General features: G+C 39.9%; 1 protein-coding gene across 2 annotated transcripts in view; it reads right to left on the bottom strand.

Moving 5' to 3' along the window:
- The window catches only part of C9 (complement C9), a 66,051-nt gene that overhangs the window by 24,375 nt on the left and 23,928 nt on the right, over positions 1–17,748 (bottom strand). For both annotated transcript variants that reach the window (XR_009596783.1, XM_004017026.5), the window contains exon 6: positions 4,630–4,905. Coding sequence is in view for 1 of the 2 variants with exons in the window: in XM_004017026.5 (XP_004017075.3) it covers positions 4,630–4,905 (276 nt within the window). In the remaining variant the exon portion in view is untranslated. The remainder of the gene's footprint in view (positions 1–4,629; positions 4,906–17,748) is intronic.

Here is a 17,748-nt window from a genome sequence, read left to right as displayed (position 1 = left end):
CCTCTGCCTCTTTGAAACACAGCTTGTTCATCTGGAATTTCTCAGTTCATGGACTGCTGAAGCCTAGCTTGAAGGGTTTTTAGTATAACCTTGCTAGCATGTGAAATGAGTGCAATTTTACAGTAGTTTGAACATTCTTTTGCATTGTCCTTCTTTGGGATTGGAATGAAAAATGACATTTTCCAGTACTGTGGCCACTGCTGAGTTTCCTGAATTTGCTGACATACTGAGTGCAGCACTTTAACAGCAACATCTTTTAGGAATTGAAATAGCTCAGCTGGAATTCCATCACCTCCACTAGCTTTTTTATAGTAATGTTTCCTAAATCTCACTTGACTTCACACTCCAAGATGTCCAGCCTTAAATGAGTGACAATACCATCTGGGTTATTAAGGCCTTTTTTTTGGTATAGTTTTTTTTCTGTATTCTTGCCACCTCTTCTTAATCTCTTCTGCTTCTGTTAAATCTTAACCATTTCTGTCCTTTATTGTGCCCACCCTTGCATGAAACGTTCCCTTGATTTCTCCAATTTTCCTGAATAGATCTCTAGTCTTTCCCATTCTATTGTTTTCCTCTATTTCTTTACATTGTTCACTTAAGAAGGCCTTCTTAGCTCACCTTACTATTCTCTGAACTCTGCATTCAGTTGGATATTTATTTCCCCTTCTCCTTTGCCTCTATCCTCTCTTCTTTCCTCAGCTTTGTAAAGCCTCCTCAGACAAACAGTTCACCTTCTTGCGTTTATTTTCTTTGGAATGGTTTTGGTCACTGGCTCCTGTACAATGTTATGAGCCTCCATCCATAGTTCTTCAGGCACTCTATCAGATCTAATCCCTTGAATCTATTCATCACCTCTGCTGTATAATCATAAGGGATTGGATTCAGGTCATACCTGAATGACCTAGTGGTTTTCTCTACTTTCTTCTTTTTAAACCTGAATTTTGCAATAAGAAACTCATGATTTGAGTCACAATCAGCTCCAGGTCTTATTTTTGCTGATTGCATAGAGCTTCTCTATCTTTTGTTGCAAAGAACATAATCTGAATCTGGTACTGACCATCTGGTGATGTCCATGTGTACAGTCATCTCTTGAGTTGCTGGAAAAGGGTGTTTGCTATGACCATTGTGTTCTCTTGACAAAATTCTGTTAGCCTTTGCCCTGCTTCATTTTGTACTCCGAGGCCAAACTTGCCTGTTTTTCTGGATGTCTCTTGACTTCATACTTTTGCCTTCTAAACCCCTATGATGAAAGGGAGATCAAACCAAACAATCCTAAAGGAAATCAGTCCTAATTATTCATTGGAAAGACTGATGCTGAAACTGAAGCTCCAATACTTTGGCCAACTGATGCAAAGAACTGACTCATTAGAAAAGAACCTGATGTGGGAAAGATTGAAGGCAGGAGGAGAAGGGGATGACGGAGGATGAGATGGTTGGATGGCATCACTGACTCAATGGACATGAGTTTGAGCAAGTTGCAGGAGCTGGTGATGGACAGGGAAGCCTGTCCTGCTGCAGTCCATGGTATTGCAAAGAGTTGGACATGACTGAGCAACTGAACTGATGATGAAAAGGACATCTGACATTAAGTGTCAGTTCTAAGAAGGCATTGTAGGTCTTCATAGAACCAGTCATCTTCAGTTTCTTTGGCCTTAATGGTTGGGGCACAGATTTGGGTTACTGTGATGTTGAATGATTTGCCTTTGAAACAAACGGAGATTATTCTATTGTTTTTGAGATTGTACCCAAGTACTGCAGACTCTTTTGTTGACTATTTGGTCTACTTCATTTCTACTAAGAGCTTCTTGTCCACAGTAGTAGATATAATGGTCATCTGAATTAAATTTGCCCATTCCCATCCATTTTAGTTCACTGCTTCCTAAGATGTCAATGTTCAATCTTGTCCTCTTCTGTTTGACCACGTCCAATTTATCTTGATTCATTGGACCTAACATTCCTCGTCCTTATGCAATATTAAATCCTATGACTTTAAGCACCATCTATTTATTAACAGCTTGTGATTCAGCTGGTAAAGAATCTACCTGAAATGTGGGAGACCTGGATTTGATACCTGTGTTGGGAAGATCCCCTGGAGAAGGGATAGGCCACCCACTCCAGTATTCTGGCCTGGAGAATTTCATGGACTGTGTAGTCCATGGGGTCTCAAAGAGTCAGACATGACTAAGCAACTTCTGCTTTCTCAAACTTAAAGCTTAATTCCAGACCTCCTTCCCAAATGTCAGACTCATAACATCAACTTACTACTTTATGTCACCAATGGAATGCCAAATAGACATCTCAAACACAATCTAAAACTTAACTAATGGTCTTCTTCTCCAAACCTGCTCTACCTGAAGTTTTCTCCATCTCAGCTGATAGCAACTCCATTCTTCTGGTTGCTCAGAGCAAAAACTGAGTCATGTTTGAATCTACAACTGTCCTTTTCTGAAATGCCATCATCTCTCACCTAGATTCTTGCAATAGGTTTTAACAAATCTTCTTGCTTTTGCTACTAACTTTCATAATGTTGTCCCAACAATATCCAGAGTAGTCATTTAAAATATATTAAAATATGTCAATCTTCTATTCAAAACATTCCAATGGTCCCTCATGTCACTCATTGAAAAAAATCAAACTCTTATCATAGGCTGTGAGGCCTTTTTTAAAAAATCTGATTCAAGATAACCTCACTAACTTTTTCTCCTGCTGCTTTACTTTGGCCCAATGTGCAAGTATGTTCCCATCTTAGGGACTTGTCTTTAATAGATCCTTCTGCCAGTTATATTTGACTATTTCCTCTCCTTCAAATCTTTATTAAGATCTTATCTTCTCAATGAAGCCTATCCTAAACTTATTAATTTTTTATTTTAATTTTTTTGTGCTGAGATGGGTTTTCATTGCAGTAAATGTGCTTATCCAGTGTTCTTGCTTAGAGAATCCCAGGGACAGGGGAGCCTAGTAGGCTGCCGTCTCTGGGGTCACACAGAGTTGGACACGACTGAAGCGACTTAGCAGCAGCAGCAGCAGCAGCAGCAGCAGTTGTGCACAGGATCAGTAGTTGTAGTGTGCAAACTTAGCTGCCCAGTGGCATGTGGATTTTATTTTCTTGACTAGGTATTGGACCCAGGTTCTTTGCATTAGAAGGCAGATGCTTAATCACTGAACTACCAGTGGAGTCCCCTAAGTTTCTTTTTAAATATTGCCATCTGCCCAGGACTCCTAATTGCCTTATGCTACTCTACTCTCTTCATTTTACTCTATAGCACCTGTCATTTTTTAAATAGTCTATAGCTTCCCTTTTTTGCTGTTATGCTTATTTTTAATCTATCTTCCCTGCTAAACTTTCAGCTCCATGAGAATAAGAATCTTTGTTAGTTTGGTTCACAAATGTATTCTAAGCACCTAGAACAGTGTCTGGCCACATAGTAAGTCCACAATTAAATAGTTGTTGAATGACTTCAAGGATTTTCCAACTGCTCTCTTTGAGTGAGTGTGCATGTGAATAGAGGCAATGTACTGACCTATAAAAAACAGTTATATTGTTGCTGGGGATTGGGGGGCAGATGGAGGGAAGGGATAGTTAGGGAGTTTGGGATGGACACGTATACACCGCTCTATTTAAAACGGATAATCAGCAAGGACCTAGTGTATAGCACATGGAACTCTGTTCAGTTATGTGGCGGGGAGTTTGGGGGAGAATGGATACATGTATATACGTATGGTTGAGTTCCTTCACTGTTCACTTGAAGCTATCACAACATTGTTAATAGGCTATACCACAATACAAAAGTTAAAAAAATAATTATACAATTAGGCATAATATAAATACTGACAGTGAAGGAGTATTATTTTTTAAGTGGAAGGAGGATACCTAAACAGGTGATTGTGATATCGGAAAAGGGAGAGTGAGCATTTTACCAGCATCACACTGATTACAGAAATATATTCTGTATTTATCCCAGAGATGAAACAAACCACTAAATCTGGATTAAATATTAAAAAACAAACACATTTTCAAAGTGTCAGATTAAATGTATGATTACAAAGTAAGCAGACAATTTCATATGCAGTGTATATAATTTCATGGCATTGTTACTTCAGAAATACACTTAACAGTAAGTAGTCATCATTCTAAGACATTGCAATGAATTACCAAAAAATTCCTGAGCATGATTTAATTCTGAAGAAATATAGATTAAATAGCCTGCTACCACAATCTCAGTCAAAAAGAATGTTCTGAATTCTTCTCTTTTTTTGACTGCACCACAGGCATGTGGAATCTTAGCTACCCCTAACGAGGAATCGAACCAATGCCCATTACAGCGGAAGGACAAAGTCTTAACCACTGTGTCACCAGGAGAGTCCCAAAAAGTATGCTCTGAATTCTTAAGATGCTTGTTCTGTTTGTAACCACAAACACTCACATTACTACTAAATTGAAGGGATTTTTCTCCAGTTAACTTTCTTCCTCTAGACCCTCTAGCTACCTACACATTTGAAGATTTGTTGAGTATTATTTTTCTTTATCTTACGAGCACCATCTTTTCTAAAGAATTAAACTTAAAAAAGGATGCTTGGTTAGTTTTCAAAATATTCCATTATATTTTCTATACTAAAGTTTGATCTTACCTTCTTAGCCGAATATGATGACAACAGTCTGTAAATATCCTCTTTGGAATATGTAAATCGAAACGTAGCCTCAGCAGCCAACTTGGAAGGACTTGAGACGTTTTTTTGGTCAGAATGTTCTAAATCTATACGTTTATGCTTTTCAATTGCTTCAACAGGTGTATATTTTATAGTTAAATCTGCATTAACATTTAATTTCTTCTCTTCAATAATAGTTCTGAGTACCTGGATCTCTTCTTCATGATTTTCAGTTCTGAAATTCTTGTCAACTTTGGTCTAAGAGAAAATATACAAAAAACCACCCACAATAAATAGAAAAAGACTAAAATCAGGCAATTTATTTGAAGGAGAGTAGAGCAAAGAAGTTAATAGTGAAGGCACAAAAGTGAGACTGCCAGTATTTAAATACAGATTTGATAACCTGGAGAACATTACACAATAACCTCTCTGTGCCCAGTTTGGTTCCTAGTCTATAAAATAGGGATATTCACCACACCTCGCCCAAAGGTTGTTATGAGAAATCAATGAAATAAAGCATATGAAGGGCTTAGAACATAGCAAGCTTTCAAAAGTTAACATATTAATAATTAAAAAGCAAGTTGCATAACAGATCACATGTAAAATATATTCCCATTTGTGTAAAAAAAGAGAAAAAAATGATAAAGCTAACCTAGATAGGATATTCAAAAGCAGAGATATTACTTTGCCGACTAAGGTCCATCCAGTCAAGGCTATGTTTTTTCCAGTAGTCATGTGTGGATGTGAGAGTTGGACTGTGAAGAAGGCTGAGTACCGAAGAATTGGTGTTTTTGAACTGTGATGTTGGAGAAGACTCTTGAGAGTCCCTTGAACTGCAAGGAGATCCAACCAGTCCATTCTGAAGGAGATCAGTCCTGGGATTTCTTTGGAAGGAATGATGCTAAAGCTGAAACTCCCGTCCTTTGGCCACCTTATGCGAAGAGTTGACTCATTGGAAAAGACCCTGATGTTGGGAGGGATTAGGGGCAGGAGGAGAAGGGGACGACAGAGGATGAGATGGCTGGATGGCATCACCGACTCAATGGACGTGAGCTTGAGTGAACTCTTGGAGTTGGTGATGGACAGAGAGGCCTGGTATGTTGCGATTCATGGGGTCGCAAAGAGTTGGACACGACTGAGCTACTGAACTGAACTGAACCCTTCAGAAGCCTTATATGCCAGGCACTGTTTTGAGCATTTTACACATGTTAATTAATTTAAGTAGAAATTTCAAGACTTGAGCCCTGTTCTGCCTCTTAACCTTTTCACTCCACTGCCTAATCGAAAATAAATAAATAAATAAATAAATAAAAATAAAAACTTCTATCTGCATAGAAAATTACTGGAAAAATAGACAACCCACAGAGTGTTCACCCTTGAGAAGGGGAACTGTGAATAGATAGATCTCTGGAGTAGTGGCAGGCTTGCTTTTTTCTTGCATTATCTTTTATGTTGTTTGGACATTTTGATTTTTTTAACCACGCTCATTTTTGCACAAAAAAGACTGAACTAAACAATCTGGTTGTTTGGTTAAAACAACCAGGTTGTTCAGTTAAAACTAATTTAGCTAAAACAACCTAGATGTTTAGTTAGCTGTTTAATTAAAACTTTCTATTAAAACACATGAACTTATTTACAAAACAGACTCACAAAACAGACATAAAAAACAAACTTATGGCTACCAAAGAGGAAAGGATGGGAGAGGGATAAATTAGGAGCTTGGGTTTAACAGATAACACACTACTATATGTAAAATAGATAATCAACAAGGTCTTACTGTATAGCACAAGAAACTATATTTAATATCTTATAATCTATAATAGAAAAGAATTTTAAAAAGAATATATATATGTATATCTGAATCAGCTTTCTGTTCACCAGAAATTAACTTAATGCTGTAAATCGACTATACTTCAATAAAACAAAACTTTCTTTGCCAACTTGATTACTGTCAGGCGTCAGTGGGAGAGCTGTTAATCTGGACAATTAAACTCTCTTTCCAGAGGTCCCCTGACGCAGGCTGCAACTCTTGTCTGGGAAAAGACACTCATCTCTTTAGTCAGTGACACAGATGGGACTTCGTAGCATACACTGAGTGACTTTTATACATGGTGAATGGTAAGGTCTGAATGCGTATATCTCCCCTTAAATTCACATGTTAAAATCCTAATGCCCAATGGGATGGCGTTATTAATAGAAGGTGGGGCCTATGGAAGGAGCCTTCATGAATAGATTAGTGCTTTTATAAAAGTGGCTCCACAGAACTCCCTAGTCCCTGGAAACCATGTGAGAATACAGCAAGAAGTCTGTAACCCAGAAGAGGGCCCTCACCTGGCCCTGCCAGCACTTTGATCTGAGATGCCAGCTTCCAGGACTGTTAGCAGCAAATTTCTGTTGTTTCAAAGCTACCTGGTCCCTGGTATTTCATTACAGCAACCCAAGAAGACTAAGACAAGAAACTCAAAGTTATCATCTAATGGGAAAGATTGAAATGTATATGATTTTCTTTAAAGGAAAGTGCTCAATGCAAAGGGGAAGAGTAACCTAATCATGTCACTTCCCTGCTTAAAATCTTTGTCTTCCCTGCCTTTGAGATAAAGTCTAAACTAGATTTGTTCCAAGTTAATCTCTCCCTGTCTATACTCCAGCCCGCTGATCTCCTGTCCATTTCCACTGTCTATGTTTCCTCCCACCACAGGGCTTTTTTTATGTTGTGTTTACTTTCTGGAAACTTCTATACTTCCCCTGCCTCCTCCACCTTCTCATTACAGAAACATTATATACACTCATACACACATATGTACTACATATCCCTTGGTTTGGTGAATCCCCACTACTATTTCAAGTCTGAGCTTAAACATCACTTCTTTAGGGAGATGTTTCCTCATCCCACCGACTAACAAATCTGTTTCCTATAAGCTCTCATGGTTCTTCTTACAAAATGAAAAACTCTTCCCTTTTATAATTGCTTATTTAATAGACCTTCAGGTGGTAAACTCCTAGAAGTCAAGGACTATACCCATCTTACCCACATGCCACTATGGTTTCACCATTTAGTAAACTGCCTGGTGAAAAGTGGATGACAATAAAAAATTTATTAAATTTAATATGCAGCTCCAATATAGCTAACATAACATATGTGTTGAGTGCTTACTCTGTGTCAATAGTTGCTAAAAGTATTTTACATAAATGTTTAATTTCCTATCTTTTAATTTCTCGAATTATCCCCATTTTACTGATAAGAAGATAAAGGTTAAAAAAATGCGTCCAAGATCACACAGCTAGGGAGTGGCCCAGTCAGCAATGAAACCCAGGAAGTCTGATTCCAGGGCAGAATTATTCATTTTTATGTTACACTGCCAAAGAGGGCTTGACAAATTCTCTGGGGTAAATGAAGAAAAGGTTCATGGAAAAGGTTTTCTTGAACATTTGGCCATGAAAAATTAATACATATATATATTATGCAATAATATTATATGTTATATTAAACTGAATCACTTTACTGTATACCAGAAACTAACACAGCATTGTTAATCAACTATACTTAAATTAACAAAAAGAGAGAGAAATGAATAAATTTCTATTGCCTTGAAATCTGAAGCTAGTAGAAGCAGTTGAAGACAATCCCACTCAGTTTTCCATGCTGAGAAGTGCCAAAGCTGAACAAAATGGCACCAAAAAACTATCTCTCCCTAACTCTTCTAGAAGGCTAAGGTCTTCCTAGTTCATTGTCTTCTAATTGGTTGTAGGATTAGAGTGGCGTAATTTGTAGGCTTTTGTGCTTACATCTGAATTGGCTGGAAAGGAACTGGCCCTGGGCAAGGATCAACTTAGCAGTGAAGGACTGCTCGCTGGTATAAAGGAATATTAGTCAGGGTGTCAATTAGAATGTTGAATGGTCCTGTTTCACTATGCTAGGATGGTAGTAGTGAGTAAAGCCTGAAAGTGTGAGGGTTGGGTCACACTCCAGAAAGCCTAGAGACAAGAGCTAGATTCAGTTTAATTCAGTTGCTCAGTCGTGTCCGACTCTTTGCGACTCCATGAATCGCAGCACGCCAGGCCTCCCTGTCCATCACCAACTCCCAGAGTTCACTCAGACTCACGTCCATCGAGTCCGTGATGCCATCCAGCCATCTCATCCTCTGTCGTCCCCTTCTCCTCTTGCCCCCAATCCCTCCCAGCATCAGAGTCTTCAGCAATGAGTCAACTCTTTGCATAAGGTGGCCAAAGGATGGGAGTTTCAGCTTTAGCATCATTCCTTCCAAAGAAATCCCAGGACTGATCTCCTCTAGAATGGACTGGTTGGATCTCCTTGCAGTCCAAGAGACTTAAGAGTTTTCTCCAGTACCACAGTTCAAAAGCATCAATTCTTCAGTGCTCAGCTTTCTTTATAGTCCAACTCTCACATCCATACATGAGCACTGGTAAAACCATAGCCTTGACTAGATGGACCTTTTTTGGCAAAGTAATGTCTCTGCCTTTGAATATGCTGTCTCGATTGGTCATAATTTTCCTTCCAAGGAGTAAGCGTCTTTTAATTTCATGCTGCAATCACCATCTGCAGTGATTTTGGAGACCAGAAAAATAAAATTTGACACTGTTTCCACATCTATGTCCCATGAAGTGATGGGATCGGATGCCATGATCTTAGTTTTATGAATGTTGAGCTTTAGGCCAACTTTTTCACTCTCCTCTTTCACTTTCATCAAGAGGCTCTTTAGTTCTTCACTTTCTGCCATGAGGGTGGTATCATCTGCATATCTGAGGTTATTGATATCTCTCCCAAATTCTTGATTCCAGCTTGTGCTTCTTCCAGCCCAGCGTTTCTCATGATGTATTCTGCATAGAAGTTAAATAAGCAGGGTGACAATATACAGCCTGTACATATTCCTTTCCCCATTTGGAACCAGTCTGTTTTTCCATGTCCAGTTCTAACTGTTGCTTCCTGACCTGCATACAGGTTTCTTAAGAGGCAGGTCAAGTGGTCTGGTAATCCCATCTCTTTCAGAATTTTCCACAGTTTCTTGTGATCCACACAGTCAAAGGCTTTGGCATAGTCAATAAAGCAGAAATAGATGTTTTTCTAGAACTTTCCTGCTTTTTTGATGATCCAGCAGATGTTGGCAATTTGATCTCTGGTTCTCCTGCCTTTTCTAAAACCAGCTTGAAGATCTGGAAGTTCACGGTTCACATACTGCTGAAGCCCGGCTTGGAGAATTTTGAGCATTACTTTACTAGTGTGTGAGATGAGTGCAATTGTGTGGTAGTTTGAGCATTCTTTGGCATTGCCTTTCTTTGGGATTGGAATGAAAACTGACCTTTTCCAGTCCTGTGGGCACTGCTGCATTTTCCAAATTTGCTGGCATATTGAATGCAGCACTTTCACAGCATCATCTTTCAGGATTTGAAATACCTCAACTGGAATTCCATCACTTCCATTTAGCTTTGTTCATAGTGATGCTTTCTAAGGCCCACTTGACTTCACATTCCAGGATGTCTGGCTCTAGGTGAGTGATCACACCATTCTGATTATCTGGGTTGTGAAGATCTTTTTTGTACAGTTCTTCTGTGTATTCTTGCCACCTCTTCTTAATATCTTCTGCTTCTGTTAGGTCACTACCTTTTTCTGTCCTTTATTGAGCCCATTTTTGCATGAAATATTCCCTTGGTATCTCTAATTTTCTGGAAGAGATCTCTAGTCTTTCCCATTCTATTGTTTGCCTCTATTTCTTTGCATTGATCGCTGAGGAAGGCTTTCTTATCTTTCCTTGCTATTCTTTGGAACTCTGCATTCAAATGGGTATATCTTTCCTTTTCTCCTTTGCTTTTCACTTCCCTTTTTTCACAGCTATTTGTAAGGCCTCCCCAGACAGCCATTTTGGATTTCTTTTTCTTGGGGATTGTCTTGATTCCTGTCTTCTGTACAATGTCACGAACCTCCGTCCATAGTTCATCAGGCACTCTGTCTATCAGAAATAGTCCCTTAAATCTATTTCTCATTTCCACTGTACAGTCATAAGGTCTTCTCTGCCTATGTCTTCAATATTGGCATGTTCTAGGATTCCATTTACTCTGTTCTTTCCTCTCTCATTATACACCTCCTGCATTGGCCTTAAGCACTCTCAAGACTTCAGTGATGCTCTGGTATATGCTGATGGTACCTAAATTTCTATCTCCAGTTCAGACTCCACCCTCACATTAATATATTTTATATAATCTATTTTGGGCAAGATAACTCTACCCAGAAGTCAATCGTTATCTTCTTGGAATTAACTCTTCTTTGGGAAGATTCCCCATCTCCCCTTCTAACACACACACACACACACACACACACACACACACACACACACACACACACACACACCTCAGGTCTTCTCTGATGGCCTACAATCCACTGGAGGTCTCCTTTGACTTTCTGTCTGCATATTTTTCATCTATGGTGAGTTTACTTTATGCTGGACCCTATTCTAAATACTCTGCACATGTTAACACATTTGCTACTGGTACTGCTACGTCATGTCAGTTGTGTCCAACTCTGCGCAACCCCATAGACGGCAGCCCACCAGGCTCCTCTGTCCCTGGGATTCTCCAGGCAAGAACACTGGAGTGGGTTGCCATTTCCTTCTCCAGTGCATGAAAGTGGAAAGTGAAAGGGAAGTCGCTCAGTTGTGTCCGACTCCTAGCGACCCCATGGACTGCAGCCTACCAGGCTCCTCTGTCCATGGGACTTTCCAGGCAAGAGTACTGGAGGGGGGTGCCATTGCCTTCTCCGATTAACGCATTTAACCTTTTCCAAATTCCTATGAAGTATGTATTATTATTATCCCACTTTATGATAAGAAACTGAGATTCAGGAAAGATAGTTAATTTGCCTGGAGTCATGTGGATGGTAAGTGAAGGAATTTATCAGAATTCAAACCCAAGAAGTCTTATTCAGAACTGAGCACTTGACCGTAACTGAGCACTTGACCTTATGCTCTACTGTCTCCAATTCATTACTGAACTGTTAGCTCTTAAGACTGAGCTGCATCTCATATCTCCTTCTCTGCCTCTAGTATTACAGATGCAGTTCAGTTTTTCATCATCTCCTTGGACCGTAAAATAGCCTTCTTCAGTTATTATCTCTGTTGTTGTCTCCTCAAAACTCATCTCCACAAAGCACAAAGACCGTGTTATGCTCCTTAGTGGCTCCTTTAACATCCTCAGGATTATGCCCAAGTTACTTAGTATGGCATATGAGTATCTTCATAATTTGACTCCTACCTATGACTCCAAATTTGAATCCATAATAAGTTCATTGTAGACTATAGTTTCTTTCAAGATTGCAGCTTCTATAGGCATAGTCTTACTTGTTTCCCAAGAATATCAATACATAACAAATAAACTAGCATGTAAATATATAATAAATTTTATTTGTTCACTGCAAAGTTTTCTAAATGGGTTCAAACTGCCTATGGAGAGAGTAGTTGAAATGTTTATTAAGCCTTTTTTCACTACCTGTCAACTTTAATGGCAATTCCAATTATATGTTCACTTGAATATGGGTTATTCCCTCCTTTAAAAAAAAGCATTTGCTTTCTAAAGCAAGAGTATCAGTATTCTGCATGCATTTATTTACTAATCCAGTAATCATTTATTTCCCTGGAGGAGGAACTGCAACCCACTACACTATTCTTATCTGGAAAATATTATTCTTATCTGGAAAGTCTCATGTTCAGAGGAGCCTGGTGGGCTATAATCCATGGGGTTGCAAAGAGTCAAACATGACTGAATGACTGAACACACAATTATTTATTTAGCCTGATATGTGGTGTTAGTTTCTCAGGATTCCATGGTAAATAAAATGACTAGAAACTCAACTAAAGGTAGATGGGATACAGCAAAATCAACACCTGAACAGAAAGAAAAGGCAAAGGCTATTGGATAATTTGCAGAAGAAGCATCTAACCAAAATAAAAGATTCAGAGGAGAAAGCTGAGGGTGGTGTGGCCATTAAAAGCCAGATGAAGAATGACCTTTTCCTCCCTGCCAAGGAAATTAATCGTTATCTGGAAGGCTATAGGCAGACAACACCAAATTTAAGCAACAGAGGGATAAGGTCAGATTTATCATATATCTTCATACTGAAGTGAGTGGAATGAATTGAAACTGAGCAAAACTAGAGGTCTCAGACTGATAGGAGGACTAATAGTAGCCCAGATGGAAATGATGAGAGCCCAAGGCAGTGGGCGTGGCAGTGGGAATGGGGAAGAAGAAACAGAGATAAGAACTTTACAAAATAATGGAACCTGCAGACTGATTGCATGTTGTGGGCTTTGAGGGAGACGCACCTGTAGAGGTCTTTAGGAAGATTTCCACACTTTTGAGTTTAATGATTAGGAAGATATTGTTTCACTTGCCAAGTAGAGAATTCAAAAGCAAGAAACAGAGGATTGGGAATAAGATGGGATATAAGGCTTGGATATGTGAGCTATGTAATGTTTGCAGTCAACTAGCTACACAGACCAACCTGAAAGTGAAAGTCAAAGCTGCTCAGTCCTGTCTGACTCTTTGCGACCCCATGTCCATGGAATTCTCCAGGCCAGAATACTGGCGTGGATAGCCTTTACCTTTTCCAGGGGGTCTTCTCAACCCAGGGATTGAACCCAGGTCTCCCACATTGCAGGCAGATTCTTTACCAGCTGAGCAATAACACAGACCAACCTAGACAGCATATTATAAAGCAGACGTTACTTTGCCAACAAAGGTATAGTCAAGGCTATGGTTTTTCCAGTAGTCATGTATGGATGTGAGAGTTGGACCATAAAGAGAGCTGAGTGCTAAAGAATTGATGCTTTTGAACTGTGGGGTTGGAGAAGACATTTGAGAGTCCCTTGGACTGCAAGGAGATCAAACCAGTCCATCCTAAAGGAAATCAGTCCTGAATATTCATTGGAAGGACTGATGGTGAAGTTGAAACTCCAACACTTTGGCCACCTGGTGTGGAGAACTAACTCCTTGGAAAAGACCCTGATGTTGGGAAAGATTGAAGGCAGGAGGAAAAGGGGATGACAGAGGATGAGATGGTTGGATGGCATCACCGACTCAATGGACATGAGTTTGAGTGAGCTCCGGGAGTTGGTGATAGACAGAGAAGCCTGGCATGGTGCAGTCCATGTGGTCACAAAGAGTTGGACACGACTGAGCGACTGAACTGAGTTACACAGAAACCTAGTTCAGAGGGAGACCTGGGCTGTCAATACAATATTTGTAAGCCATCAGGATGGAGGGGAAATCTAAAGCCACAGGACGGAATGAAACCACCCAATGTAGAGAGAGACTGTAAAATAAGAAAGCAATTCCGGTAGCAGCAATATTTAAGGGCTGTTTCAAGTGAAGGGAACTCAATGAAGTTTAAGATGAACTTCGGTGAAAACAGTTTTGGTAACAAGATAACAGAAGTTTGGTGTTATGGGCTGAACTGTGATCCCCCAAAATCCACGTGCTAAAATTCCTGATTTCAATTACCCCAAAATGTGATGGCATTTTGAGACAGAATCTTCAAAAAGGTTATTAAGTTAAAATGAGATCATGAGGATGGGCTGTAACCCAGTATGACCGGTGACCTTATAAGAAGGGGAGATTAGAATCAGTCCAGCATAGAGGGAAGACCATGTGGAGATACAGAAGATAGCCCCCTACTGTCAAGGAGAGGGACCTCCGGGGAAACCAACCCTGTTGACATCTTGATCTTAGACTTTCAGCCTCCAGAACTGTGAGAAAATAAATGTCTGCTGCTTAAACCATCCAACTTGTGGTGCTTTGTGATGGTAGCCCTAGGAAACAAATCCAGCTGGGGAATTCAAAATTTTGCTATCTCAAAAACTGAGATAGCAAGTGTAGATGAGAAGAGTATGTAGAGGTGAGGGCATCCTTTCTGTGTTTTTGTTTTTTAAATGAGAATCTTAAAGATATTTATGTATTAAGGACAGGGTGGAAAATGAGGGAGACAGAGCATCAAATAAGCCTGTACCTAAGTACAACTTTGAAGGAAAAAAAAAAAAAACCTGAGAAGATTCTTATCTGTGGCTTGGATATTCTCTGTCCAGCTGGAACTCCTGCCATCTAATAAGGTAGGCAGAACAATAAAGTAAAGAGCTGGAGGAGGTTGTCTAACATTTTAAACTACCCTGTGGAGAGCGGGGAGGTGTGTGGACCTGCTGAGAAGGGTGGAAGACCTGGGTGTGGTTATAATGCTACCTGTTCCTGAATTATTAGCACGACTTTCTCTATGGTGCCCAGCAAGGTAAGTTTACGTAGAAAAATAATAGGGTTCATCCAAAGATGGAGTTTTTCTAGAAGGAGTAGAAAGCAAGGACAATGATAATACTATCAAGAGTGGTCAAAAATGAATATAGATTGATTAGAGGAAAAAACCTGAACATAGGAGGAGCAAAACCGACTGGAAGGAAAATAGATGCCCCCAAACTGGGTCTGCTGCTGCTGCTGCGTCGCTTCAGTCGTGTCCGACTCTGTGCGACCCCAGAGACGGCAGCCCACCAGGCTCCTCCGTCCCTGGAATCTCCAGGCAAGAACACTGGAGTGGGCTGCCATTTCCTTCTCCCAAAACTGTGTCTAGATGGGGTTTAAGACTAGATTAGTGGTCACAAGGGAGGATGAGAACTGAGCGACTCGGTAGCTGTGATGAGACAAAACATTAAATGTTTCAGATTTCAGAGGCAGCATAGTTCTCGTGAATACAAGGTTAAGGACGTGTCTAGAAAATTAGTGACTCTACCAGAGTAGATATAGGAAGTTAAGAGGCCCTCATCTCTTGGCTCACACCTGTTACTAACCTTAGAGGGAAGCTAAGAGGCCGGTGATCGTGACAAAGAAAAACTGTACAGTCCAGACCTGGGAACTAAAATGAATAAATAAATAAATAAAACACAATAACCCTTCTTGCATCAGCAATGACAAAGGTTCCCTTCTTTGATATACTCTTTCAAAGAAAGTAGAACATGTGTAATACTTCTTAGAAAGATGAAAACTCCCCTTCAAAAACTATGCTTAAAGAAGGTTAACCTGGCATGATGGGAAACATCAATAACCCAGAATGTTCCCTGAGATTTGTGGAAAACTGATTATTTTTATGGACTTACAGGTACCAAAAATATGACAGCGTGCACAGGAGGGAAAGAATGTCAGTCAGATATTTGAGACATTAAACATCTTTAACATTCACAAGACAGGATGCTCGCTTCAGGTTGCAATGGGTGGGGACTGATTTACAACATTGTTAGAAATAAAAGGAATACTAACTACAATTATGGAAGAGTGATATGTTTCTCAAACTGATGGAATTGACAGCAATAATAAAGGACATTGTCATTGCAAAATAAAGTAAATTTTATGGATCACCAACGGAACCATTTAAAGAAACAGATTATTGTAGTTACTGGATCAGAGTAAGTTATTTATTATTCTTATATCTTGTTTAAAACAAAAATGAATCTCTAAAAGCGATGAATGCTATTCTTTTGAAAGGGGGCAGGTACAGTCTGTGGATCGTTTTAGAGAATTTAGGTGACTTACAGGAAGGCAGTAGGCTTGAGCTGGCATTTTGTAGAGTAAAAATCACTCTAGGAGATAATTTCACTAGAACTGGGGATGGGGGATTTTGAGGTCAGTGAGAATAACCACTCACATCAGTCAAGCAGGTGTTACAAAGGGGACATGAAGGAAAATAAGTCTAGAGAGGTTCTTGGTAGGTTAGCCAAAACCAGACCTCAAGAGTGTGGCAGCAGGGTACTCAGTCCTTAAGTCAGCACTAAATCAATATGCCAGCAAATTTGGAAAATGCAGCAGTGCCCACAGGACTGGAAGAGGTCAGTTTTCATTCCAATTCCAAAGAAAGGCAATGCCAAAGAATACTCAAACTACTGCACAATTGCACTCATCTCACACGCTAGTAAAAGTAATGCTCAAAATTCTCCAAGCCAGACTTCAGCGATACGTGAACTGTGAACTTCCTGATGTTCAAGCTGGTTTTAGAAAAGGCAGAGGAACCAGAGATCAAATTGCCAACATCTACTGGATCATCGAAAAAGCAAGAGAGTTCCAGAAAAACATCTATTTCTGCTTTATTGACTATGCCAAAGCCTTTGACTGTGTGGATCACAAGAAACTGTGGGAAATTCTGAAAGAGATGGGAATACAGACCACCTGACCTGCCTCTTGAGAAATCTGTATGCAGGTCAGGAAGCAACAGTTAGAACTGGACATGAAACAACAGACTGGTTCCAAATAGGAAAAGGAGTACATCAAGGCTGTATATTGTCACCCTGCTTATTTAACTTCAATGCAGAGTACATCATGAGAAACGCTGGACTGGAAGAAACACAAGCTGGAATCAAGATTGCCAGGAGAAATATCAATAACCTCAGATATGCAGATGATACCACCCTTATGGCAGAAAGTGAAGAGGAACTAAATGGCCTCTTGATGAAAGTGAAAGAGGAGAGTGAAAAAGTTGGCCTAAAGCTCAACATTCATAAAACTAAGATCATGGCATCCGGTCCCATCACTTCATGGGAAATAGATGGGGAAACAGTGGAAACAGTGTCAGATTTTATTTTTCTTGGCTCCAAAATCACTGCATATGGCGATTGCAGCAATGAAATTAAAAGACACTTACTCCTTGGAAGAAAAGTTATGACCAACCTAGATAGTATATTCAAAAGCAGAGATATTACTTTGCCGACTAGGGTCCTTCTAGTCAAGGCTATGGTTTTTCCTGTGGTCATGTATGGATGTGAGAGTTGGACTGTGAAGAAGGCTGAGCACTGAAGAATTGATGCTTTTGAACTGTGGTGTTGGAGAAGACTCTTGAGAGTCCCTTGAACTGCAAGGAGATCCAGCCAGTCCATTCTGAAGGAGATCAGCCCTGGGATTTCTTTGGAAGGAATGATGCTAAAGCTGAAACTCCAGTCCTTTGGCCACCTTATGCGAAGAGTTGACTCATTGCTGAAGACTCTGATGCTGGGAGGGATTGGGGGCAAGAGGAGAAGGGGACGACTGAGGATGAGATGGCTGGATGGCATCACTGACTTGATGGACGTG

This window comes from Ovis aries, chromosome 16 (assembly GCF_016772045.2).
Source record: "Ovis aries strain OAR_USU_Benz2616 breed Rambouillet chromosome 16, ARS-UI_Ramb_v3.0, whole genome shotgun sequence".
Classification (NCBI taxonomy): Eukaryota; Metazoa; Chordata; class Mammalia; order Artiodactyla; family Bovidae; genus Ovis; species Ovis aries.
This window is presented reverse-complemented; position numbering and strand designations above follow the sequence as displayed.